General features: G+C 56.9%; 1 protein-coding gene across 1 annotated transcript; it reads left to right on the plus strand.

The window, feature by feature from the left end:
- Positions 1-692: 692 nt before the first annotated feature.
- HIC2 (HIC ZBTB transcriptional repressor 2) lies at positions 693-27,057 on the plus strand. Its single transcript, XM_056120672.1, has 3 exons — positions 693-790; positions 23,483-23,580; positions 25,190-27,057. Exons 2-3 carry the CDS (start codon positions 23,555-23,557, stop codon positions 27,012-27,014), a joined length of 1,851 nt encoding a protein of 616 aa, XP_055976647.1. The 5' UTR covers positions 693-790; positions 23,483-23,554; the 3' UTR covers positions 27,015-27,057.
- The last annotated feature ends 349 nt before the right edge of the window (positions 27,058-27,406 follow it).

Raw genomic sequence — 27,406 nt, forward strand, 5'->3', positions numbered from 1 at the left:
GGCGCTGGGAGCAGGGGCTAAAGGGCCTCTGGGTTCACGGGTAGGGGCTTCCTTCTACTCCGAACCCAAACTGCCCAGAACACCCCCGCACGCACCGCAAGCCCCGGGACTGCGCACCCCGGGGTATGCTTTGACCCTGGGGGTGACCCGGAGCAAAGGTGCGAAGGCTCTTGAAGGCGGTGCACAAGCAACGAGGGGTCCCAGAGTGCGGGTCCTGGATGGGGTCTTCGAGGGTTCAGGGTCAGGCTCAAGGGGGTCAGCGGCGGGGGGGGGGGCTGCGCGTATGGCGCCAGAGTGCCCTTCCCGGGGGCGGGCGATCGGGGCGTTTGGGGGTACCGGGGCGGCGACCCCGCCCCTGCGCCACGAAACAGGAGGTAGCCGGCGCCCCGGAGGGAGGGAGGGTCCCCGGCGACTCCTGCGCGCCCCTCCCCCACGACTCCGTCCGGAGGCCGCCCACCCCGCCCCGAGCCCGGACCGCTCGCCGGCTCGGCCCCGCCCCCTCAAGCCCCGCCCCGGACCCGCCCCCAGGCCCCGCCCCTCCGCTCGTCCATTCAGATGTGGGTCAGGGGTGAGCGGGCGGCGCCGACGTCACAAGCTTCCAAGATGGCGCCGGGCGGGCGGCTGTGAGCGGCGCTCGGGCGCGCTGGGCGGGGAGCCGAGCCGAGCCGGGCCGGCGGCGGCGGCGGGGCGGACGGGGCGGGCTCGAGGGCGTCGCGGGCCGGGCGCCGAGGACGAGCGGCCGCGGCCGGGGCCGGGCGGCAGGCGGAGCGCCGCCGCCGATGCACACGAGGTGAGGGGCGGCCGTGGGGGGCGGGCGCGCCCCCGGAGAGGGGCGTGGGCGGGCGCGCGCCCCCGCCGACGTGTGGGCTGCGCCGCGCGTCCGCCGGGCCCGGGCGGGGGGCGCGCGCGGGGCCCCCGGCCGACGCGGCCGGCGGGGCTTTGTGGCCCCGGTGCCCGGCGGGGGCGCGGGCACAAAGCGGCGGGGCGCGGGCCGGGGGGGCGGGCGGGCGCCGCTCTTTGTGCCTTTTCAGGAGCGCCCTAATCCCGAGCGCGTCGGGGAGCGGCGCAGCCTGACAGGCGGGCGGGCCCCCTTTATGCGCCCGCCGCGCCCCGCGCCGTCCCGGGCCCCCTTCCCCGGGGCCCCCGCCCCGCGGGAGGCCCGGCCCGGGCCGGCCCTGCAGCTGGTGGGCTCCTGCCCTGCCCCCCGACCGCTTGTCGTCGGCAGCCGCTTGGCAGGAAGAGAGATGGGCTTGGGGGAGGGGGTCGCCGGCCGCGGAGGGGGCCCTTCGGCCGCGGCTTGTCACTTGCTGCCTGTCGGCCGGGGGCTTGCGATCGCTCGGGCTCCGCCGGGCCGGGGGTGGGCATGCCGCTCCGGGGTGGGGGGGCAGCGACTTGCGGAGCGGAGGGAGGAGGCCAGATAATGCTGCTGGCGGCCCCGCCCTGAGCCGCGTGGGTCCGCCCGGGTCCGGATGGGTCGGGACGCGCCCTCGGAGCCCCCCGCCCGAGCTCCCGAGCGCATCTGGAAAGCTGGGCGCGCGGCGCCCCCCGCCCCCAGCCGCAGGGGTGGGAGCCGGGGAGGCCGCCCCCTCTGACATCTGCGGCGGGGGGAGGGGCAGGGCCTGGCCCCGAGGAATCCCGCGGCGGTGGCGGTGGGCTGGTCGTTGACTGATGTGGGGATCGCGGAGCTCCTGCGCCCGCCCGGCCGCCCCGGGGGAGGGGGACGAGTTGGCAGGTACGGGGAGGGGCCGCGGCCGCCGCTGAACTTGGGACTCTTCGCCCGCGACCCCCCCCAGCTGGCGGGATGGACGTTGGGTCGCCCACTGGGTCCCGGGGCCTTTCTGGAGCGGGCCTGGCTCCGACTTGACCTCTTCCCCCGCCGCTCCCATCTGCCAGGGCCTGCACTCCGGGCCTTTGAGCAGACCTTCTCCGGAGCTCTGGCCATGTGGCTGGTGTGTAGCCCGGCTCCCGGAGAGCGCGTTTGCTCAGCGGGGCAGGGCTGCTGGAGTGGTCTGAAAAAAAGCAGATGGGCTGGCCTGGGGCTGGCCTCGGGAGACAAAGCTGTGTGGCGAGATTGCAGCTTTAGCGGGCTCTTAGCACCAAGGGGGTGGGGGTGGTAAGGAGGAGAGAGGCTGATACTTGGGGGCCGAACTGAAGCTTGGGGCCCAGGAGCACAGAGGCCTGCCTGCAAGGGACTTGCGGTCTTCTGCAGCTGAACTGAAGGATGAAAACCGGGGGTTCAAGAACTGAAGGAAGCATAGACACCTCGGGACGCAACGCTGAGGTTGGAAGGGCCACTCCACTTGCCTAGCTTTTGGGGGACCGTGTGGGGTAGAGCTCCCACGTTGGTCTGCTTTCTTTTGACGCCTCCCTTTCTGAGTGAAGGCCAGGTTTGGGGTGCCGGTGGACGCCTGCTACCCAGTTCCTCTGGCACTCTGACTCAAATGCTGGTGTGCGCCCAGAGTTTCTCCCTGCAGTGTTTTCCTGCCAGTTGTTGAGACTTGTAGATTAGTCATTTAGCTTTTACAAGCGATTCCTGAAAAGAAAAATCTCCCACTGGTTGCTGGCTCCGTGTAGAGGAAGAAACAGCCCGAGGGAGCCAGGCCTTTAATTAAAGCAAAACCGAAATGATTGCTGTAATTGTTGGAGGGAGAGGAGGTGCAGGTGTGGCAGAGGTGAGGCTGTGGTGCCTGCTCAGGGGACAGGTAGGCACCATCCCTTCCTCACTCCCTGGCCTTGGCCTGCAGCCCAGCCTTCTCCACAGGGTCCGGTCCTAGACGAATCCCCACACAGTGTTTTCTTTCCATAGATCAGATTTCTCATTTTGCTAATAAGCAGAGTCTCTGATCCACTTGAAGTCAGCTGTCGTGGACTCTGGGCAGCAGGGTTTTGCATTATTGAGCTGACAGGCCTGCTGTCTTCCTGGAGTCCTCATTGTCTGCCAGGGTCCATTTTGGGGGTGGGGGCGTGTGTGCCTTTTAATCTGCAGCTAGCCCCCGGGAAGGGCTGGCCGAGTAGTTCTGAAGAATTGGAGTAGCTAGGAAGGAATAAAGTTCAGTTTGCCCAGGGGATCTGTGGCTCTGTCCTTTTGCTTGGCGTGTTGGCCTCAAGCACTTAGCCCCACCCCACAGCTTGCCTTACCCACTGGGGCTGAGGGCCACTGTCCTTGGGAACCTTCCTCTAAGAGGGCTCTATTTCCTGCCTGCTCCAGCTGCCTTCGGCAACTTTCAGCTTTTCAAAGAAAGAGCAAATCAGGTTCTTCCCCTCCTGGTTCTTTGGGTAGTGCTTGAGGAGGGGCTGGTGGAGGGCAGGGAGCAGGGAACCAGACTGGGTGAGGAATTCTGGAGTGTGACACTGGGTCCCCTGTTTACTCTCCATGTGACCTTGGACAGTGATCGAGCCGTAGTGCCCGTTGCTAAAATGGGAACAGGACTTGAGTTTACGTTCACGTATCACTCCCCTCCAGAATTCAGCCTGGGGAAGGGAACCGAACAAACTAATGGATGTAAGACGTGGGTGATAAGGACTGGCACTGTGGAGAAAGGTGTGTAGTGGGCATCATGGGGAGGGCGGCTGGCCTGCGGGAGAGCCCTGGGTGCCATGCTGCGTGCAGGTTGGCTGGCCAAGAGGGGTTTTGATAGTTAACCTTTGTTTAGTTTTCGTGGCATTGTGGAATGTCACCCTGCCAAATGCTGCCTTTGATAAGAAGCTGGTATCATGAACCTACTGCATGCCGGGCATCTGTGATGCTCTTTGACAAGCTTTCACTCACTCAGCAAAGTTTTCTAGAACAGAGGTAGTGCTCAACCCTTGTGGCTAGTTCAAATTGGTGGGTTTCTCTGCCCTCTGGTACTCAGACTGACTAAGATCAGTCTGGAGGCTGGGGAGAGAGGCATGTTGCAGTTTTCCAGTTCCACAGCAGATAGCCTCTCTTACAGACTGGTAAACAAGACTCAGGTTAAATACCTTTTTGGAGCTGAAAGCAAGCCACTGACCAGTCTGGGGCTGGAGGGTAAATGCCTTTGACTCCAGAGCCTGTGAGAGCCGGGTGGGGAGAGGTCTGAAATCCCAGCAGGGAGGGATGGGGTGGGGCAGAGCGCTCCCCTCCCCAAGTCAGTCCTGGCTTCTGGTTAGGGGCTTCTGAACTAGCTAGGCCAGTTCCACTCTGCCTGGCACCGCCATGCTGAGCTTCCTGCTGCTGGGAGGGGCCTTGCCCTAAGGGTTAGGGACCTGGGGGGGGGAGGGCGCCGAGAGGGCTGCAGGCTCTTCTGGAGCCCGTCTTCCCCCAGAGTGGCAAAGCAGGAAAAGCGGGTGGGGGTAGGGGCCCGGTGGGCTCCATAAAGAGAGGAAAGCCAGGCTCAGGGGAGCCCTGCCCCGCTTGCTTTAGGAGGGAAAGGCCGGCTGGCCGGGGTGGGGTGTGGGTCTGCAGAGGGAGGGAGTGCAGCCTGGGTGCCCTTGGCGGAGCTGAGTGGGGAGCTGGATCCCTGGACTTGGCTGGGACAAGCCAATCCTGCCCTCCTGACGGTTGAGTTTTCCAGCAGTGCCCCAGGTGGGTAGAGGGAAGGGTGAGTGTGGCTTTGGGTTAGGGCAGCTCCTTCCTGTTGGTTTATTGCTCGTGAGGGGCTTGGCGCTTCTACTGGGATGTGCATGGAGGGGCATGGAAAACTTTCCCCATCCCAGTGAAGTCCTAAGGGCCTCTGAGGAGGTGAGACTGAGGTCTGGCTAGTTGGTCTGTCGTGAAGTTGTGAGAGCTGAGGTCTGTGCCACCTTTGTGGCCACTGTGCAGACTTGTGCTAGGTCCTGGCTACCACACGGCCTTGGGTACTCTCGGCAGCACTTGGGAGTGGGTGCTCAGGGTGGCAGAGACGGCTGCCCCTGTTCCTTGAACCGGGCCTTTTCCCCCTCTCTCCAATGTGGTTGGTGGCTTTTTATTGTTTTTATTTAGTGTTTTGGGCCATGCCTGACAGTGCTCAAGGCTTATTCCTGGCTCAGTGCTCAGGGATCATTCTCGACGGTGCTCAGGGGATGTGGTGGTGCCCTGTGGGGTGCTGGGGATCAAACCTAGGTTGTCCACATGCAAGGAAAGTTCTTTAGCCACTGTACTCTAAGGTTTTTATTTATTTTTTGGGCCAAATCTGGTGAGGATGGAACCCAAGCATGCAAGGCACATGCTTAGCCTCTTTGAGTTGTCTCTCTGCAGTCCCCCATCCACCATCCCCCTTCCCCTCATCCCTGCCAATATAGTTGGGAGGAAGTGCTGCTCTTGTGGCCAGTGTCGGGGCTGCCTGCATCTCTCTTTTTTTTTTCCTTTGGGGGGGGGGTGTTTCACACTCAGTTCTGCACTCAGGGATTGCTGCAGGCAGTGCTTGGGGGATGCCAGGATCGAACCCTGTAAGCCCTGCGCAATGCCAGTGCCCTCCCTGCCTTACTGTCTCCCATCAGTGTACTCTTGCTTTCTGAGGAGGGTGCCTGCTTGCTGGGTCTCAGCAACTAGGAGTCGGTGGAGGTGTCCGTGTGCGTATCAGGTTCCTAAAACAGTGAACTCCACTTAGTTAAGTTTGTGAACCACTGCTGGAGCAAGTGATCATTCTTTTTTGATCAGAGAATCAGATGGGTGGTGAGCCCAGATTGAACAACAGTGGTTGGGAACTGGTTTGCAGTGACATTCTAGTGAGATCCAATTTACAGAACAAACTGGACCTATTGAGATCCAATTTACAGAACAAACTGGATCTATTCTGGTTGCTAGAGTCTTGGAGAAGGTAGGGCAGAGGGTACTCACCCTTTGTGGCCTTCCTCAGGTGGGTGGCCATGGGAATGGGTCCCAGTGTCTAAATGCCATCTCTTCAAAAGAGTGCCTGCCTGCCCTGGGGCTGGGTTTTGTTCTTGGACTTCGTCTGTTCTGGCAGGCCCTGGAATTTGGGTTCTCTGCGACTCCTACAAGCCCACTTAAGACCAAGGCTGAAGGTCCCAGTACCTATTTACCTCTTTCTCGCTCGCCTCAAGGTCTCTGGGAGAGATCAGTCACAGAGGTGGTTTTGCTATACTGTTATCTAGGCAGAGTGTGTGAGGGAGGGGCGCCACCAAGGGTGAAAATGGAAGGGGGATGGTGTGAACAGAACTTCTGGTGAGGCCCGGCTTGCCTGGTGGTCTGCTCTGCTGGGAGACCCATAGGTTGTTGGTAAATGTGGGGAGATGAGACAAGGCAGTTCTGTCTTATCATGTGAGGTGGAGTGCAAGGCCCCATTGTGTGGTTCTTGTTCTGGAGGTGGAATCGCAGGAGAAGCGGCAGCGGCAGTGGCTCGAAAGCGAATGGTCTTGGCTGGGCAGTCGAGCGCGGGGTGCAGAGGCAGGTGTGCTCCCTCCCTGCCCTCTGCTTATATGGATGCCCCTGGGTAGAGAGCATGTCTTATGGGGACTGACTTCCTGCCTTGGCTTTTTTCAATGGGGACCACACCTAGATGGGCTGGAGGAAGGGGGGCCATTTGCAGCGCTGCTGGGGATCAACTCAGGGCCTCATACGGGTTAGGCATGCACTCTCTACCCTTGAGCCTTCTCTTGGCTCCTGCTTCAGCTCCCCGACTTCTTCCTCCTTCACAGGACTTCCCTTGGGTCAGAGATGGCCACTGCTTCCTGTTTGACAGGTTCTCTAGCACATTTGCTTGAAAACCGGGAAGATGGCTCCAACCAAGTTTCTGATGGAAAATTAGAGCAGGTAGTAGTGGTAGAGGACCAGGCAATCATTGTGGGGCTCTTCCCCCATATGAGGGTTTTAGGAGCTACTGTACAGTCAGATTTAATCCTCAGAGCTTCTGAAATCCTGGTCATTTTCCTAGTCCTTTGGATTATTATTATTATTTGGTTTTTGGGGCCATACAAGGTGGTGCTTCGGGCTTTACTGGACCTTAAGTGACTATAAATGGCTCAGAGAGGTAAAGTATTATTTGGTTATTTTTGGTTTCTGGGCTCATTCATCAGTACTTAGGGGCTGTTCTCAGCAAGTTGCTTGGGGGGGCGCTCCAGGTACTGGGGCTCAAACCTGGGCCTCCCATATGCAAGGCATGTTCATGAGGCCTTTGAGTCATCTCTGTTCAAGGTTAAGTACTGTTGGCGGTGAGTGGGGGGCTTCTCCAGCAGTGCTACTGGAGATACTTGGCCAGTAGTTGGATGTGCTTCAAAGGCCGCAGAGTGTTGCTTTGTGGGAGGTGGTCATGTGGTGCTGTGGGTAGAACTTGAGGCTTTTGCACGCAGCACAATGTACTACAACCCTTTGAGCTATCTCTAGACCCCAGACACATAGCTAGGTAGTGGGTAGAGAAGTTGTAAGAGTGAAACAAACACAACCAGACATGTGCTTGGAAACCTGGCACGTGTATGTGCCAGGGCCCTTTCCTCTGAGCAGCACTCGTGTGGGCCAGAGGACAATTGAGGTCTTCCTTTTTTTGTGGTGGGGTGTGGTGCGCACACCCAGTGGTGCTTAGGGCTTACTCCGAACTCTACACTCAGGCATCACTCCTGGCAGGCCTGGCGCCATACGGGGTGCTGGGGATCAAACCCGGACAGCCGCCTTGCCCGCGGTGCCTTGTCTCCAGACCCAAGGTTGTCGTTTAAGGGGGGCAAAGTGCCTTGGACAAAGCCAGCTCTCTAGAGTCCTGTTCCGGGCGCTGGTTCGGGATGCCCTGTGAGCCCCTTGGTCAGGCACCACCATCGCCTTGAACGTGGCCAGGGACGGAGAGGACTGGCCACTTGTGTTCTCGGCCCGCCTACTCTCTGGCATGTTGGAAGCCTCCATCCTAATTCTCTATTTGCTGCGTGCAAATTTCTGTCTATGCTTTTTTCTCAGTGTGGGCACATCAGAGGTGCTTGGACACTGTCCTTCGTGGCGCAGGGAATAGGGACAGGGTGTCCTCTTGGTGGTATGGGTCTGACTCGTGGTTATGGCTATATCGACTTCTGGCAAGAAGGGACCAGGCTCAGGCACGGTCTGCTGAGGTGCCAGCAGGCAGCACACGCGCGCTGCAGCCCTTCGAGTGTTTTTGTCTCTCCCTGCCAGGAGACTCCAGGCATAGAGTTGGTGACCAAAGCCTTGGGCTGTGTGGTCTGTGAACCTGAGCCCCAGAGGGGTGCACGCCTAGGGGAGAGGATTGTTTCCAAAGTCCCACATTCCATGCATGTGTTGGTGCTGATAAGGGCAGCAGGGCTGGCTTAGCTGCTTTGGGCAGGAGGGGACTTTGACTTCATGCCCGGAGCAGGCAGCTTGCACATCCTCCTTCCTACCCCTCCCCCTCCCGGTCACCCCTCACCACTTAACTTGTGCCTTGGAGCAGCCGCCTGAGCCAGCCGCCTGAGCCAGTTGCGTGTCCTGGCCCAGCCCCACTTGTATGGTCAGAGCTGCTGGTTCTGGCTCCTGGCATCACAGAGTCCGTAGGAGGCCCTGGAGGTCCCTTTGTCCTTTGCGCTGCCCTTAAAAGAGTTTGTGGGTGCTATTTGAAATGGCACCTCCTTTTATTTGAAGTGTGTGGCTCAAGTTTGGTAGAAGGCTTATTACCCTGGTATTTTGGCTTTTGGTGAACAGATGCTTTTTTTTTCTCTTTTTTTTTTCTTTTTGGGTCACACCTGGTGAGGCACAGGGGTTATTCCTGGGCTCTGTACTTGGAAATAACTCCTGGAGGTGCTCAGGAAATAACTCCTGGAGGTGCTCAGGGGATCATATGGGATGCTGGGGATTGAACCCGCGTTGACCGCTTCTCCAGGCCCACCACAAAAGATGTTTTGTGGGAAGATGGTGAGTATCAACCTTGCTCCCTCCCTCCCTCCGCCCCTCCCTCCCTCCCTCCCTCCCTTTCTTCCTTCTTTTTGCCCTTCCGCCCTTCCTTCCACCCTTCCTTTCTTCCGCCCTCCCTGCCTCCCTCTCTTCCTTCCTTCCTTCCTTCCTTCCTTCCTTCCTTCTTCCTTCCTTCCTCACCTGGCAGTGCTCAGGGCTTATTCCTGGCTCTGCTCAGGGATCTGTGGACTCAAGGGAACATATGGGGTGCCAGGGATGGAACCTGGGTCAGTTGTATGCAAGGCTAGTGCCCTTCCCATTGTGCTATAGCTCCAGCCTCCCTCAAGCCTCTTCGGTGTCTCGTTTTCCTTTCTTGTAGATTGTAATATTTGACATAATCCATCCACGTCAGCTGTTCTTTGGTTTGTAACGCCTAGGAGTACTCAAGAGTCTTCAAAATTCATAAATGTTTTGGACTTTGTGCCTATGTTGACACTCACACCAGTGGTACACAGCTGTGGTGGGTGGTGCACACTGTCCAGATTGATACTTTCCACATCTCGACTCCAGCTCTAAACTGCTTTTTCTAAACTGGGGAGGCGGTAGAGATGATAGAGTAAATTGAGAGCATGTTACATGTCTCTTCACTGTCCTCTGTGCTGCACTGGGAATACTCATGAGACTATTCTGCAGTAGACCAAAGTAGAACATTGTCTCTAGGAAATGGTCCTTCACATTATTGTTCACCTACGCTCCGAACTAGCTACTTTTTCTCATGGAACATTGCTTTTTACTTGATAAAATTGGCGAGGGCCAGGAAGGCGGCTTAGTGACTTGGAGTGTTGGCTCAGCAAATGCATGATACGGATTGACATCTCAATGTTGCCCAAATGCAGTTAGTCCTGACAGCTTGGCTTTTGGGGGTCCCCAGAGTTCAGGATGTGCCCGGAGTAAGTCCTGAGCCTCATCCCTGTGGTATGCTGGGTAGATGTGGGGGCAATCCAGACCTCACCAAAGTCTGAGCGCCTGTGTGTGCCCTCCTCCCTCCATCCCTGGGGTCAGGGCACAGAACTGACAGACGTGTTGTGGTTATCCAGACGTGGAAAGTTTATCAGATATGTTCTATAACAGCCTTTCAACTTGGAGAAGAACAACTTGGGCTGAAGAGAGGGGTTAACAAAGGTTAAGGCACTTGTCTTCATACAGCTGCAGCCGCGACCCTGGTTGGAATCCAGGCACACATATGATCCCCCAGCCCTGTCAGAAATGGCCCCTGAGCACTGCTGGGTGTGTCCCCCTTTCCCAGAAGAAGAAAAACAGCTCTAAGGCTTGGAGGTTGATTATACATACCCCATGCCCTCTATAGGTAAGGCTCTGGGTTTGATCCCCAGCAAAAATAAAAAAAAAAGAGACAGAAATATCTAGAAAAACAACTGATAGTATTTGTTGCTAGTGATAGTGATAGAGCCCTTAAGGGAAAAGGAGAGTTTTGGAGAATTGTATTTATCATTATGAGTCTGACTCAGACTTCTGATAAGATTGTGGTGATATGACACATAGATTTTTTTGGTGTTGTATAACCAAATAAGACAACATTTGGAAGCAACATTTGGAAGATCTGATCAGTGCAGTTAACCAATATTTTTCATGTTCTTAATGGCATAGAATCCTAAATGAGTGCATACTATGTCAGTATGTAGGTCTAGTAGGATGTGAAAATTACCAGTGCAACTTGGTAGTGCCAGGGCTTGAACCTAATTCCATGCAAGGCCAGTGCAGATCCACATTTTTGTGTAGGGGGTTAGGGGGTTGGGGGATAGGGGGCACATTGACAACACTTCCAGCTTGGTACTGGGGATTGTTCCTGGTGATGCTCTCAGGTCCATGGGATGCCAGGGATCAAACCTAGATCACTTGCATGCAGAGCATGTACATTAGTGCATCAAATTATCTCGCAGGTCCTCAGTTTTTTTTTTTTTCTTTTGAAAGAGGTTCTTTTTTTCTTCTTAAAATTGTTAATTTAGGAGGCTGAAGGGATAGAACAGCAGGTAGGGTGTTTACGTGACCAACCCAGGCTCCATCCCTCGCATCCCTTATGGTCCCCTGAACACTGCCAGGAATAATTCCTGAGTGCAGAGCCAGGAGTAGCCTGTGAGCACTGCCAGGTATGACAGCAAAAATTAAAAGAAAATAGTTAATTTAGGGCAGAGGAGATAACTTGAAAGGAGACCCTAAGTTCAGTCCCTCAGTTATATTCCTGGCCTGTATTGTCCCCTAAGTGCTGCCAGGTATAGCTTGAGTGACCCGCGAAACACTGTTGGGAGGCCCCTAAAAATACTAACGTTAATTTATTTCAACATGAGATTGATGATACTGATTTTAAATTAAATTAAATTAAATTAAATTTTTTTTTGCTCTTTGGGTCACACTCAGCGATCCACAGGGGTTACTGCTGGCTCTGCATTCAGGAATCACCCCTGGCGGTGCTCAGGGGACCAAATGGGATGCTGGAAATTGAACCTGGGTTGGCCGCGTGCAAGGCAGACGCCCTACCCGCTGTGCTGTTGCTCCAGCCCCAATTAATCAAATATTTTAAATTGCCTTTTTTTTTTTTTTCCGAACTGGAGTACAGGGGTAAGACTCTTACTTTGCCTGTTGTTCAATCTTAACTGGAATACAGGGGTAAGACTCTTACTTCGCCTGTTGTTTAATCTTTGGTACCACAGGTGGTCCTCTGAGTATAGAGTGAGGAGTAGCCCTTAAGTACTGTTGGATCTGACTCAAACTATGCCCCTCTCCCCCCCAAATAAAATTACCAACTTTCCTAACATAGCAAGTTAAGCAGTACCAGTAAACATAAAAAACCACATAACTTACAAGCCACCTTAACTTCAAATGCTCTGGTTGCCTTTTTTAAGGGGTGGAGGGGTGCAGTGCTGGTCTTTGGCGTGTAAGGCACGCATGAGCTCCACCACTGAACCACAACCTGTCCCCTCTGTACTGATTTTCAGGAATGTAAATAATAGTTTGGGAACTGTTGACAGGGGGGTGCTGGGTAATGTTCTCTTTATCATTTCCCTCTTCACCACCACCTTGTCATCCTGTGTATTATTTCCTCTATCTCTCCTCAGCGCTGATTCTTCCCGACTGCCATTTGCTCCATCTAATAAACATTTATGAGGACTTGCATCTTGTCTAGTGGGGTGGGTGCCGGTGCCCTGCCAAGGCTGATGGTTGTTTGACAAAGGTCCCTAACCTTGATAGCCCTGTTTGGGGTGGGGTGGGGGTCTAGGCAGAGGGGGAGGTACGCCCTGGGAGGCAGCTGGGCAGCGAGTCCTGCTGATGTTGGGTTGGGGGAGGGGGAGCGGATAGATATGCTGGACTGGCTTTGCAGGAGGAGGGACACTCAAGTGGACTGGGGAAGGAAAGTGCCCCTGAGCTGAGTCGGGGTCTCTCTGGGAAGTACTCTGCACCTGGGCCCAGCCAGACTGGGGACTTGATTCCCGCATGGGGATTCTGTTGAGTCCTATTGTTTTAGGTGGGCAGTGACTCAAAAGAGGCGGGTTTGAGTGGACTCTGAAATGAAGGGGTGGGACCGCAGGGCGGTCTGTGTTCTAGACTGATGCGTTGGCTTAGAATGGTCTTGACTCTTGCTTTCTCCTGCCCTAGGGACGATTTCCTGCGGTTCCCCTTCTGTCTGGTCGGGCATTCGTATCCTCCCAGGAACAGAGGCTTTGACTTCTGCTCCTTTTTTTGTTATTTTGTTGGGGCACATCTCAGGGATGCTCAGGGATTACTATGGTGGGGATCGGAGGACCATATGAGGTGCTGGAAATCAATATTGGGTCTGCTGTGTGCAACTTGCCTACTGTACTCTCTGGCCTCCTTACTTGTTTTTTTTTTTTTTTTTTTGCTTTTTGGGTCACACCTGGCGATACACAGGGGTTACTCTTGGCTCTGCACTCTGGAGTTACTCCTGGCGGCGCTCAGGGGGACCAAATGGGATACTGAGAATCGAACCCGGGTCAGCCGCGTGCAAGGCAGACGCCCTACCCGTTGTGCTATCTCTCCAGCCCCCACTTGTGTTTTTTTAGGATGTAATACTTTCTAGAACTCTCCTGTGGGACTAAACTAACAGCCTTTGATCATGTGATGTCATCATGCTTACCAGTTGTGGGGCCCTGCTGTTTGTCAAGGTCTCCAGGGTTCCCATGCCATGGCAGGCTGCCCAGGGAATTGGATCACACTTGGGGATCGAACCTTACCCGAGCACCTTACTTACGATTGCTCTGGCCTCTGTAGGCAGCTTTTAGCCCTTTAGATCTCTCCCCTTTCTCTTGGGACATGTGCTTCGAAAGCACACTAGCATTCATTGTAGACTTGGAGGTTGTGTTCTAGATTAAGGCAGAAGTGACAACCAGAGTGTGAATTGCAGGTGCACACATCCAGGCGTCAGGGCTGGGAGACACTGACTTGCTCCCTCTGTCTGCCCACCTCAGCTGTCCTGGAATTTCAGATGGACCCTGCCCTACTGGCATTTGTTGGATCCTTGAACAGCAGGTGGCTTAATTTGGCTGGGTTGGCTTGGCTCTGGGTGTTAGGAGCTAGGTGCTAAATACTAGGTGCTAAATCACTTTTGAGGCACACCAAGTGCTGTGTAACTATGGTTCTGGTGTTTCTTTCTCTCGCTTGGAATGTCTCAAGGTGGTGCTGTCCTGTGTTTCACACTGCCTTTGGGTTGTTTCCTGGGTTTTTGTTTTCATTGCCCCCTAAGTTAAGCCCGGTTTTCCTTACCCTACCACTTGTACTATCGCTCTGGCCTCCCTAATGTATATTTTTTAAAGACTGGTATCTCTTTGGCCGGAGCAATAGTTACAGGGGTTAAGGTGCTTGTTGTATATGTGAACAATTCCAGTTCAATCCCTGGCACCACATTTGGTCCCTAAGCACTGCCAGTAGTCACTCCAGAGCACAAAACCAAGAGGAAGCCCTGAACACAGCAAAACAACTGATGTTTGCTGAAAGTTTCCATACTTGATTTTTCTCTTTCACCTTTCTTGGGTTAAAACAGACTGGTCCTTGCTTCTTAAGCGATTTGTTTGAGATCCAGTAGTTAGGGGGTTGGCTATTCTTGAGGGAATGTGAGCTTTCCTTCCCCAGCCTGACAGCTCCCTTTGCCTCTCAATTCCTAAGAGCCTTGTCATTTTCTTCCTGGCCTTGTGGTTGTCTTGGCCCGTTGCACTAGATTTCCTCTTCCTGGGCTTGCCTTTTGGGATTTGCTGAAGCCTCTGTCTCTGCAAGTGTCGATAAGAAGCTGTTCCTTTTGGGAGACTGACCTGCCCCTCATAAGAGACCTGACGGAGGTCATGTCAGTGTCCTTGCTGATCTCTGACAGGTTCGTGCAAGTTCCCTTGTTTGAGATGGACTCTTGTCCTGTCCACGTTTTTCTACTTGTCTGTGGTTGTTGGTATTTGTTGGAAGTTCTGGAGGTTACTGATGGGCCGGGGTCCACCTAGTACCCAGAACTGAGTCTAGGCTCTCCTTTCTGCTCCTGTATCAGGGTCAGGGGCATCAGGTATGTGTGCACAGTCATGTGTGATTGAGCCAAGGTTTCCTCACAGATGGACTCGCTTGCGCCCAAAATGAGAAAAACCGCCCCAGCCCCAGGTACGTGCTCATCTTTCTTCCCCAGCTCTTGGATTTTTGCTCACTTGCTTTCCAGCTCAAACTTAAACAGAATGGCACTGCATTCAGTCTGGCTTCTTTGGTAACGATATGGGTTTTTTTTCCCCCCCTTTTTGGGTCACATCCGGCGATACTCAGGGGTTACTCCTGGCGGTGCTCGGGGGACCATATGGGATGCCGGGGATTGAACACGGGTCGACCGCATGCAGGGCAAACCTATCCCCGGTACTATTACTCCGGCCCCATTAACAATATATTTGAGAGATTCAGCTGTACATATGTGAATTACTATGACGTTGCCACTAGTCAGCTATTTTTGATCTGCAAAAGGCACAGTCATGAGATTCAGCCGAAACATTCAGTCTCGCTCACTGCTTGGTGATGATAGTTCTGATGCTTCTAGACCTTTTTGGGCCACACCTGGTGGTGCTCAGGGCTTACTCCTGGCAATGCTTGGGGAACCGTATGGGATGTCAGGAATTGAACCCAGATCAGCTGCGAACCTGGGTTAGCTGCATGCAAGGCACGTTCCCTCCCCGCTGTACTCTCATTCCTCCTCCAGCCAGCCGCTGTTTCTACAGGTGGGGCTGTTTCTACAGGTGGGGCTGCATGAGCAGGCAGCTGACCTAAGCTAGTGGGAATTGGTGAGCACACACTGTGTCTCTGCTGGTGTGGTCTTTGAGTGTGCCATCAGGGCCATGGGGTTTTCAAGCATTTTAGTCCTGGCTTTAATAGAGTTAGTTTCTGTTTGTTTTGGGGCCATTTCAAGCAGTGCTCAGGAGCGATGCATTACTGGGAATCAGCCCCTGCCTCCCACATGCATAACATGCATTCAGCCTTTTAATTTACTATCCAGCTCATCATTATATTTTTGGGGAGATATTTGGGTCAGAGAGTTGGGGGGTACTTTGGACTCTGCTCAGGGATCAATCCTAGGGGCTCGAGAGAGTACAGCAGGTAGAGCATTTGCATGCGGCCAACCCAGCTTTGATCCCAGGCACTCCATATGGTTCCAGAGCCCTGCCAGGAGATCCCTGAGCAGAGAGCCAGGAATAACTCCAGAACATTGCCGGATGTGGCCCCCAAGCAAATCAGTCCTGGTGTATTTGGGGTATTGTTTGTGGTGCTGGGATCTAACCAGTATGAAAGACAGCATATATTTTATTTATTTATTTTTGCTTTTTGGGTCACACCCGGCGATGCACAGGAGTTACTCCTGGTTCATGCAGTCAGGAATTACTCCTGGCGGTGCTCGGGGGACCATATGGGATGCTGAGAATCGAACCTAGGTTGGCTGCGTGCAAGGCAAACGCCCTACCTGCTGTGCTATTGCTCCAGCCCCAAGGCAGCATGTATTTTAACACTTGCACTGTCTCTCTGGCCCCTGCCTCTTATTTGTTTTGGAGTACTCAGAAGTACTAGGGACCACTCCTGTCTCAGTGCTCAGGGACCCATGTGGTGCTGGGAATCCAGCCCCTTGAACTATCTTCCTCATCCTCCAGCTTATTTTTATTGATTTATTATTTTTTTAACTTTTTGGGTCACACCCAGCGATGCTCAGGGATTATTCCTGGCTCTGCGCTCAGGAATTACTCCTGGCGGTGCTTGGGGGACCATATGGGATGCTGGGGATCGAATCCAGGTTGGCCGTGTGCAAGCAACCCTACCCACTGTGCTATTGCTCCGGCCTTCAAGCTTATTTTAAAACATTTTCTCTTTCCGGGGGGGACGGGGGGTGGGAGGGATGCTGGGACCCGTGGTGGTGGAGGATGGGCGCTGGTGGAGGGATGGGTACTTGATCGTTGTATAACTGACAAAAATTTGTAAGTCTATAACTGTACCTCATGGTGTTTCACTAATAAAAAAAAATAAAGAAAGAAAAAAAATATTTTCTCTTTCCTCTCTGGGAGAAACTTTCGGTTATTTTTCAGCTAATTAAACTGTAATATCACTGTGTGGCAGCAACGTTTGTTTTTGGTTTAATTTTTCTAATACCCCTGTAACATGCCATACTAGTCTTAGCCAGTCCAGGAGGGTGCCTCTGTCACAGGGCAGGAAGAAGGCCCTGATGCCAGGTGTCTTTTGTGGTTCAGCAAATGGGCTGTCGGTGCTTTTCTTGGGAAGAAGTCCTCTGCCTTCAGTGGTGGTTCTGCGTTTCCCGTCTCGGAGACAGACATTTTTCTTTTACGAAGCGATGCAGGTAGAAGAGGACTATGGTTTTGTTGTTTTAGTCCTTTGAGAGTTCTTCCTTGCCATAAGAAATGGTTAGATCGGTTTTGAAATTGTAAAGGTGAGGATTCTTTCTCCTGGAGCCTGGGGCTGGGCAGCTGCCGCTGTGACTCAGCGGTGACTCCCTCTGGGCTCAGTTATCTGGAAGGGCGGATGTGCGGAGGTGAGCGCACATCTCCCTTTCAGCAGGGCAGCGCATGTGGCCCAGCGCCCTTTCGGCTCTGTACGTGCGGAGTTCCTACCTGTTCACCTCTGTGCCATTGCTGCTGAAGTTTCCTCCCTTCAGGTGTCTATCCAGAAGCTTTGCCAGTTGCCACCACCTCCAAGATGCCCATGGTAGCCAGGCTCGCCCTTGACTTTTCGAATTCCAGGTTCACATTTGTTGTTCTCTGGATGTTTCTTACATAGGAAATACGTCCTCTCTTTTGGGGTTAGCTCCTTCCTCTTAATTATCCCCAGGTTGAACATTTACTGCTTATGGAGTGTCAGTAGTAGGTTTGTAATCTATCCCGGTACGTCCAGATGCAGAGGTGTAAATCCCTGGGATTAAAATGAGGCCTTTGTGGGTCAGGGATGTTGCCTGTGGCAGAGCACCTGCCATATATGTGGAAGATTCTGGGTTTGATTTCTGGAACTGCCAGAAAGAAACAAGGGTTCTGGAGCTGAGGCCTATACTGAGGATCAGTATTTCTCCCGAGACCCTGTGATAATGCAGCTGCTGGTCCTCCCAGCAGGAAAGCAGATGAGATGGGGAGTGCAGTGCAGGTGAGTCTGCCCTTCCTGAAGGAACTCCTAGACTAGCAGTGTTTCTTTGCTGTGATAGGGACGGGACAGTTGCTTTGCCAGCTCTGCTGTCCTGTTAGCCGTCCTCCTGTCAGCATCTTGCAGGAGGACTCTTGTATCCAGGCTCCTGTTACATTGCTGCTAGTGGACTTTTTTTGGGTGGGAGGACGGTGTTGCACACCCGACGATGCTCAGGATTATTCCTGACTCTGCATTTAGGAATCACTCCTGGCAGTGCTCAGGGAGCATATGGGATGCCAGGGATCAAGCCTCTGTCGGCTGCGTGCAAGGCAAACGGCCTGCTATACTATCACTATTGTCCCTACCAGTGGGCCTTTTCCCACCTGCTCAGGCCCGTCCCAGGGGTTGTACATTGTGTGGGAAGCTTGGGATCAGCACAGTTCTGTAATAATCATCTTAACTTGGTGTTCTGTTTCTTTGAACTGTGCTCACCCCAGTAACACTAATGGGTCTTCGACTCAGCATTCTTGACCAGACTGTGCTACATCTGAGCCCTCCCTTACCCTTGGCTGGTTCTGGTCAGCTAGTCCTTCCCGTAGGGGACTCTAGCCGCCAGTGCCGGGACTCACGGGGCCTCCCTTTACCTCTCTGGCTCATTGTGGGCCAGTGGGAGGAGAGGCCCCAAGGGATCCTTGTCTAGGACTCTTGCTCTGGAGAAGCACGAGGAGTGGCCGCAGGGCCTGGAGCCTCCTCAGCCAGCCCCACCTCGGGGTGACTCTTTGAGGCCTTTCCCCCCAGTTGTCGGCCATCTCTCCTTAGATGGGAGTGCCAGAGGGGCAGGTGGTCAGAGCCAGGTGAGGCCTGGCTTAGTGGGGCTTTCACACAGACTCTGGGAAGATGGGATGAAGGCTTCCGTGTCCCACCTGTGGTGAGTCAGTGGGTTGGCAGTGGGGCTCAGCACATCACCAGTCTGCCGAGGGCGCCCAAGTGTGGATTTCTCAGAAGCCGCATTGGCGGGAGGGCTGGGCTCCTGGCATTTGCTGTGCCTGTTGCTTTCCAGGAGGATGGTCTGGGAGAAGAGCCAGGAGCTTGCTGGCTGCCATCCAGTTCGGTGGTGGAATACAGGGCTGGGCTTGCCCGGAGCGCGCCGTCCCGCCCACAACCAGTCCCTGCCTGGGGGGACAGATCGGAAAGGTCACTGAGGCCAGGAGTGCTTCCAGAGGAGCTGCAGGCTTGGTCACACAGAGCGGCCGCATGACACCCCCACCCGCCTTCTTCCAGCCAGAAACTTGTCCACAGTGTAGGGGCTGGGCAGACCCTCTTCACACATGGGGTTCAGGACAGGCTCGTCCCATGAGGCGAGCATGGTGGTCCTCCCGACACTTCCTCTCCTCGCCCCCCCAAGAGGTGCCGGCCTTTCTTCCAGGGATAGGGAAGTCTCATACCAACTAGCTTTGAGTCCTCCTCGCGTTGTCTTTTGGCAAGCTGCTTAGAGCCCCCAAAACCACCCCTGCCCTGGAGGTGGAAGCGATAGGTGAGTTTCCTCATGGGCAGGGCACAGAGGCTCAGGCCCTTCGGAGGATTCACCCAAGCCTAGAGCTGAAGGCTTCAGGGACAGGACAGGGCAGTCCTGGGGCTCTCCTGGGTCCTGGGCTCTGTGGACGAGTGTCGGGCTGTTTCAGGCGCTCCTCACTCTGCAGTTCTGTCTGGAACAGGCCCTTTGGGAAGGAGGCTGGGCTTGTTTGGGCCCTGGCACATGACCCCCGTGGGGGTCGGCTAGAATAAGACCTTGGGGGGGGTGGGGGGAGGACAGCATGTGTGGGGCTCGCCTGGGGGGATACGTAAGCCCCCAGGGATGGGACCTGTCTTCTGGCTGTGCTTTGCCCAGTGCCTAGCACCTGCCTCTGCCCTGAGTGTCTGCCTCTCACGTGGTGGTTGAGCTTGTGTGTGAAGCCTCCTTTCCCCGCAGCTGGATGATTTCTATTTGGGAGGTGTGGAGGTGGGCACATCTGGCTAAGTACTCAGGGAACCTAGTATTCCTGGCATCGAGCCAAGCTCCCTGGTTCAAGGAGCTTTGAGCCAGCTTCTTGGTCCCCAGCGGGTAGGTTTCTGTGTCACTCAATCCCCAACAAGGTGTTCTTGCAGGAGGTGGTTAAGGTGAAGGGACAGTCATCTTGCCTCTGATCCTCCTGTGAAAAGGGACCAGGGAAGAAGGTGAGATAGGTCCCCAGGAGATTGGGAGTGGCTTCCCAGAGAACAAGGCTTTGTCCTTTGCAGTCTTCCCCAGGGAGAATTCTGTGTCCTGGCTAGGCTGGGGCTGGGCAAAGTCTCCCGAGGGGTAGGCCTTCCTGCCAAGGGTGACTGAGGTGGGCCCTGCCTGCAAGGTCGGGTCTGAAGCAGATCCAGTCAAGGGGGTCTGGAGTACCAGCTGTGAGACAGTAACCTGGGTTTGGCACCACCTCTGGGCCAGGAAGGAGGGTTTGAGGTGCTCTACTGTGTCTAGGAGGCTGGCACACACTCTGCCTGGCCCTGGAGGTTGGGGTCAGAGTTGTCAGCATGCTTCAGAGGCCCTCCCGGGAGGTTAGAGAGCAGGTCTGGGTCTCTTGTGGTCAGTGCTCTGTTCGGCATGGGCTCCAGGATGAGGTGGGGCAGCTGTTGTCCAGCAGAAGATTGGAGGCGGCTTTTCTTGTTCTTGATACTTGCTCAGGAATCACTTTGACCTCAGCCTCTCACAGGGGCAGAAGAGATAGGAAGGGGTAAGTAAGGCATTTGCCTTGCATGGGGTTGACCTGATTTAGGCCCCTCTACCGCCTGGTCTCCCAAACGTTGCGAGGAGTGAGTGACCCTTCCCGGCATGTTCAGGAGTAAGCCCCGAGTACTTGTATGAGGCTCAGTCCCCTTTCTCCTTCCACCGCCCCGTCTCTGAAGGGTGTTGGGCCAGAGCACAGTTGGGTAGAGTACCAGGAAGGAAGAGGCCTCCTGGTGGCCTCCCGCTCTCTGAGAGCCTGAGTGGGGTAGGTCTTTGCTGGGTGCTGCTTCAGGGCCTCTAGGTGACTCTGGGCCCCCACCTGCTGCTGTTGGCAGTGGCCATTTGGCTGCTGTGTGCCCAGGGACAAGGAAGGGACTTGAGAGTTTGTGTTCTTGGTCTGAAGAGGCAGGTCTTCGTCAGAGAGTGCCCTATGGGACAGGGGTCACTCCCTGTGGCTACTCTGCCCTCAGGCTGCTGGAATGTAAGACTCAGGGCATCAGGACAGGAGGTTGAATGTGCCCTGGTGGGCTGCAGGTCGACCTGCAGGGAGGGGTGGACACACCCATGGCCATTGGGCCACCGACTGGGCCACCTCTGAGCTGTTGACCTTGGGCCTTCTGCCTCTTGGGGAGGTGAGAGGTTGGGGGTAGGGCCTGGGGCAATGGGAGGGGCTCCACTGGGCCCCAGCAAGCCCAGCACTCGCGCACACGGGCTGGGTGCTGGGGGCGCCGAGGCAGCCGTGTGCCAGAAGTTTTCTGAGACAGCTCTGCCCTGTGAAAGCCTCTTTGGTTTCTCCTTTGGGTGGAGCTTTTCCCCTCCCCCTCACTGGGGGTGGAAATGTGTAGAGTCCCCAGCGACACCCTGAGTTCTGGCTGGTGAGTGCACCCACACTGAGTGTCCCTTTCAGGAGCCTGCGCTTGCTGCCCCCCAAGGCCTCTGCTTGGTCTCTGCCTGTCCTGAAGCTCTATGTTGGTGGAATCACATGCCTGGTCGGGGTAGGCTTCCTGCTCAGCAGAACAAGTTCTCATTGCGATGGCAGAGGTCGCGCACGTTGGGTGCGGTGCTTGCCAGGGCCATAGGAATTTTGAGATTTTTTCATATTTGTGTCTGTTCTGCATAATTCCTTACTGTAAAGTTTGAATAGTTCAGAACTTAACATAGAGAAACAATTGTTTGTAATGCCGCCTCCTGATATAACCTTACTTAGTAATTGAGTTCTTTGTACTTTTTTTGTTTGTTTTGGTTTTTGCCATAGCTAACTCTACTCAGTGTGCACTCCTGGGTCTGTGCTCAGGGATCATTCCTGGAGGGCTCAGGGAGCCATATGGCGTCCCAGGGATCCAACCCGGGTCGGCAAGGACCTTATTAACCCCTCTTCCCTCCCCCCATACTATCCCTTCAGCCCCCGTGCACATTTTTTGGGTGGGTGTGCATACCTGGTGGTGCCCGGGGTCAAACTCTGGGCTCCTGAGATTTTCTTTCCTCAGCATGGCCGTGCTGTTGGGCCCTTCCTTGCTGCTCGTTGAGGCGGCTGGGAGGAAGGGGCGCGGGAGAGGTAGCTTCCCGCAGCTCCCCGGGCCGGCCTACCTTCGGTGTGTCGTGGAGAGTCTGCCTCTGCGGATGTTCCATGCTCAGGGCCTGGCGTGCGATGCCATGGCTCTGTTGGCACGGGGAAGCCAACCCGGGGCTTTTGTTCTACTTCATGCCCTCCTCCTGAGGCATCCACAGCGGCTTGTGCTCCTGGCCGTCCAGTCCTGGCCTCAGCCTCCACCTGGATCCCGACTTCCTGAAGCCAGTGCTTCCGCTCGGCAGTGGGCCTGAGCAGGGCGTGGTATCCTGGGGGCTGATAGGCACGCCGCCTGGGCCTGCTGCCAAGGGACTGTTGGGTGCCAGGAACTGGTGCCAGGTTCTGTCCTCATTCCAGCTGGAGGGTTCTAGTCGGGGCTGGGTATGTGTCCCCAGCTTGCTGGGGCACCCCTTCAGGCTGAGGCCTCAGCAGAGCCGTCGCTTGCTGGCTCCTGCACTCAGGCCTGTGACAGGTGTCACTTCGGCTGGGAGGGGATGAACAGGGCATTGGGATGGGGAGGGGTTCCATGTTAGCTCTCACATAGATTGGGGATGTGTTGCTTGTGGCAAGCACGCACTTGGGGTCCAGCCTCGTTTGGATGGTCGGTCAGTGGACTGGCCGCCGGTGGCAGCTCCACAGTTCAGCCAGAGGCCCGCTCTGCCCTGAGGTCAGGCTGTGGAAGAGTGACCCAGCCCACTCTGTGGGTCCCTTGCCCTAATCTGGGTCAAATCTCCGGGGCCACCCACACAGGGGTTTCCGGTGTGATGGGGTGGGGGTGGTACCTTTGACTGGTGTAGGACTGCCCGCTCCCTGGACTATAGCCAGCGACTGCTGAGGTCTCGGATGTGGTGGGGAGTCACAGTGACTGGAACAAGCTGAGGTGGAGGCCTGGAGGCACATGCTGGGGAGGAGGACAGGGACGGGTCGGGTCGGGTGACACAGGCTGTGTCCCAGGCCTCTGGCTGGCTGTTGTGGACTTCTCTCACCCCCCTCCCGGGGCGGGGCTTGCTCCCAGAGGCCCTGGCCACCGTCAGTAAACCATGGATGCTTAGACATCAGACCCCCAGGGCTGGTTCTGCCTCCCTGTGAGCTGGGAGACAGCTGGAGGCTGGAGCCGCCCTGCACCCCGGGTCTGGTCACATTCCTGAGGGACCTGCTGAGCCTCCCTGACCCTGAAGCGGGGGAAGGGCAAGCAGGGAGGGGCTCAGAACTGCTGCCCGCCTCCTCCCTCACCCCTGGCGCCATTCCAGGGGCTCCCGGGCCTGCAAGGGGGGTACAGAGAGCCTGGACCTTAGGACCCCCCAGCCCCCACGGGGCCTGACGCTCCGGAGGGTGGAGGGAGCCCATCTGCATCTGGTGGCAGCTGCCAGCGTGTTTGGTGGGCTGGGATTGAAGGCCTGAGCCATGTGGTCTGGCTGGGCTGGGCCCTGTGGGCAGGCACGGAGGCCGAGAGCCAGTGCTGAGACTCTCTTGCACCAGTGCCTCCAATTCTGACCTTTTGTTATGGAAATGTGGCCAGCCTGGAAGGGGCCTTGCCCAGCTCCTCCAAGCAAGCTGGCCCCATTTGTGCATCTGCCACTGGCTCCCCCAAGTCTGCAAGGCCCTTGGAGAATCCTAAATCTTCTTGGTGGGAGAACCGGAACTGCCACTGTCCTGCCCCCATTGCCCGCCAGCAAGACCCCGCTGTCCTTTTCTGACCCTCCCTTGCTGAACGTGAGGGTGACCTTGAGTGTCTCTTCTGCTTCAGGTGACCAGGCATTGATGCACCCCCAGGGAGGCCACGAACTCCAGGAGGCCGCCCCGGCTAGCTGCTGCTCACATGGTTTCTGGGCCCCTGGCACTCCGGTAGGTCAGGGAAGGGACTGGTGGGACTGGGATGTTTGCCTGCCCCTACTGGAGGCTTTCTGGGCGGCCTGCGCAGCTCTGATGCTCTGGACCTTCGTCCTGACCTGTGGTCCTCCATGTGCAGCACAGCGGGGCTCCTGGGAACCACTGCCCTGAGCCTGGGGAGAAGCGGCCGTTGTGGGCTCACAGGCTGTGCAGGGCGGAGCCTGCTGACCACCCCCATGCCAGGCTCAGAACACACGGCTCCGTGTCTTGCTGGGACCTGGGACTTGGCCGGTGTGGAAGTCAGGCCATGAGCTCTTTGTTTCTGCCTGCTGGTTGGGGGGTAGGGGTGGGGGAGGGTCTTTTCCCTGAGACCCAGGCCATGCGAGGGTCTTCTAGCCAGGCTTCTCAGCCGAGTACCTGGAGACTCGGGGCATGCAGTGCTTTGGGGCCAGGCTCTCCTGGCAGGGAAGCCCTCGTGGGTGAAGGCCTCATTGAAGGGGTGGTCGGGGGCGCCAGTGTCTGGGAGATGGTGATGTGGCATGAGCATGTCTCGAAATGTGGGAGCAAGCCTCTGGGCTGGTGAGCGACTCGCAGTGTGGGGCAGAGGGCAGGGCCCGAAACTGCATGCTTGGTTGGGCCCACACAGTGTTTAAGGGAGAGTCGTGAGCTTTCGCATGGAGATTTGGGTCACCAGCTGCATGCCACGTGGGCAGCAAGCCCTCCCAGGCCGACGCCCCTGCTCCCTCGGTGTCTGCCCCTTCCAGGCTCCTGCCGCTGGTCGTCTGCACATGTGTTCCTCCTCTGCACCCCGGATATGGAACCCTGAGCTGTGCAGCCAGATTCACAGCCCACTTTCTCTGCTTGGCACCATGCGGCCTTTGCTGCCCTTGGTTTTGTTCTTTCTTCAGGGTTGTGGACCTCACTTGGTGGTCCTGGGGTGTTGTGCATTGCCAGCGATCGGGTCCCAGTGTTGCATCGCAGGCCATCTAAGCCCAGCCCTCCAGCGTAGTTCTCCTCTTCCTCTTCCTCTTCCTCCTCCCCTCTTCCCCTCTTCCCCTCCTCCATCCCTTCCCCCTCCATTCCTTCCCCCTTTTTTTTTGCTTTATGGGTCACACCCAGCGATGCTTAGGAGTTACTCCTGGCTCATGTACTCAGGAATTGCTCCTGGAGATGCTTGGGGGACCATATGGGAAGCTGGGAATTGAACCCCAGTTGGTCATGTGCAAGGCAAACGCCCAACCCGCTGGCCCCTCCCTTTCTTTTTTGGGGGGTAGAGTGGGCTGGGGTCTGAACTCAGGGCCTTACAATGTACAAAGCAAGTGCTCTACCTCTGAACTCTTAGTTTTTATAAAGTTGTTCACAGTAGTTTATTAAATTTGGTATTCCAACACCAATCCCATTACCATTATACCTTCTACCACCATTATTTCGAATTTTCCCCAGCCACTTCCCAAACCTTCCATCTGCTTTTTAAATGAGTGCAGACAGGGCTGCCGGCAGGGTCCCCTCTGTTGTGTGCTCCAGGAGCCAACCAGCACCCAGGCGAGTGCCAGTGCAGCCCCCTCTGCCCAGGGCCTTGCACTCAGCCTGGTCCTCTAACAGGTCACTCCTGTTCTTCCTGCAGGTGGTGCGCGTGGGCAGGGCGCGGGGACATGGGGCCCGACATGGAGCTGCCCAGCCACTCGAAGCAGCTCCTGCTACAGCTGAACCAGCAGAGGACGAAGGGGTTCCTGTGCGACGTCATCATCATGGTGGAGAACTCCATCTTCCGGGCCCACAAGAACGTCCTGGCTGCCAGCAGCATTTACTTCAAGTCCCTGGTGCTTCATGACAACCTCATCAATCTGGACACCGACATGGTCAGCTCCACAGTGTTCCAGCAGATCCTGGACTTCATCTACACGGGCAAGCTGCTGCCCAGTGACCAGCCTGCCGAGCCCAACTTCAGCACTCTCCTCACTGCCGCCAGCTACCTCCAGCTGCCCGAGTTGGCAGCCCTCTGCCGCCGCAAACTCAAGCGGGCTGGCAAACCCTTTGGTTCTGGACGAGTGGGGGCTGCTGGTATGGGGCGGCCTCCTCGTAGCCAGCGGCTCTCCACAGCCTCTGTTATCCAGGCTCGCTACCCGGGGGTGGCGGATGGGCGCAAGGGGGCCCATACTCCCCAGGAGCTGTCCCAGGCCAAAGGCTCCGACGACGAGCTCTTCCTGGGCAGCTCTAACCACGAGAGCGTGCACGGCCTGGGCCGGGCTGTGTGTCCGGCCGGAGGGGAAGCTGGCCTGGGCAGCTGCAGTACCAACGGGAGCAGTGGTGGATGTGAGCAGGAACTGGGCCTGGACTTGTCCAAGAAGAGCCCCCCGCTGCCCCCTGCCACCCCTGGCCCCCCACTCACGCCCGAAGACCCAGCCCAGCTGAGCGACAGTCAGCAGGGTTCGCCCCTGTCGGTCTCTGCCCCGCCTGTTGCCAATAGTGCCTCTTATCCCGAGCTGGGAGGCGCCCCCCCGGAGCCCATGGATCTGGAGGGGGCTGAGGACAACCACCTGAGCCTGCTGGAGAGTTCTGGAGGGCCGCCTCGGAAGAGCCTGCGCCACTCGGCCCGCAAGAAGGAGTGGAGCAAGAAGGAGTCCGTGGCGGGCTCCCCCTTCGAGCTGCGGGAAGGGGGACCCAAGGGCCCCTGCCCCGGGGAGGAAGGCGACGGGCTCGGAGACAGAGTCCCCAACGGCATCCTGAGCAGCGGCGTCGGAGGGGCGGGTCCCAGCGGGCCCTACGGGGAGCCCCCCTACTCCTGCAAGGAAGAGGAGGAGAACGGCAAGGACGGGAGCGAGGATAGTGGGCAGAGTGGGAGCGAGGGCGGCAGTGGCCATGTCGGGGCCCACTACATGTACCGGCAGGAAGGCTACGAGACCGTCACGTACGGGGACAACCTGTACGTGTGCATCCCCTGCGCCAAAGGCTTCCCCAGCTCGGAGCAGCTCAACGCGCACGTGGAGACCCACACGGAGGAGGAGCTGTTCCTCAAGGAGGAGGGGGCCTACGAGACGGGCAGCGGCGGCGCGGACGAGGAGGCCGAGGATCTGTCGGCGCCCAGCGCGGCCTACGCGGCCGAGCCCCGGCCCTTCAAGTGCTCGGTGTGCGAGAAGACCTACAAGGACCCGGCCACGCTGCGGCAGCACGAGAAGACGCACTGGCTCACGCGGCCCTTCCCCTGCAACATCTGCGGCAAGATGTTCACGCAGCGCGGCACCATGACGCGCCACATGCGCAGCCACCTGGGCCTGAAGCCCTTCGCCTGCGACGAGTGCGGCATGCGCTTCACCCGCCAGTACCGCCTCACCGAGCACATGCGCGTGCACTCCGGGGAGAAGCCCTACGAGTGCCAGCTCTGCGGGGGCAAGTTCACGCAGCAGCGCAACCTCATCAGCCACCTGCGCATGCACACCTCCCCCTCCTAGAAGCCAAAGACCCCGCTCCCGGCCCGGGCGCCTGGCAGACTCGCCCTCGGGAGCCCCGGGAGGAGGGAGCAGCGAGGAGCCGGGCCGGCGGGGCCGGGGTGGCCCCTGGCAGCACCTCTGGCCAGCCCACCCCTAGAGCTTTAATCGACAGTCTGTACCAAGGGAAGAGAGGAGGGGCGTGGGGCGCGAGGCCCCCGGCTGTGGCGCAGGGGTCCCGTCTACCTCCCCCTCCCACCCGGGCCCCGGCTCCCCGTGCGGGCAGCCGGGAGGCCCGTGGGAGCGGGTCCCAGGGACCTGGCCGGGCCCTGGCCCCTCTCTTGGAGAGGAGCGGGGCTCCCTGCGTGCCGGGGGTTAGGGGGGTAGTGTGCGCGTACGAGTGCTTGTCTGCGTTC

This window comes from Sorex fumeus, unplaced genomic scaffold, assembly GCF_029834395.1.
Source record: "Sorex fumeus unplaced genomic scaffold, SorFum_2.1 ptg000043l, whole genome shotgun sequence".
Lineage (NCBI taxonomy): Eukaryota > Metazoa > Chordata > Mammalia > Eulipotyphla > Soricidae > Sorex > Sorex fumeus.

Coding starts and splice junctions, on each gene's coding strand:
- HIC2 (XM_056120672.1), top strand. CDS start 23,555: ATGGTTTCTGGGCCCCTGGCACTCCG. Junction 23,581..25,189: donor TCTGGGCCCCTGGCACTCCG/GTAGGTCAGGGA, acceptor TTCTTCCTGCAG/GTGGTGCGCGTGGGCAGGGC.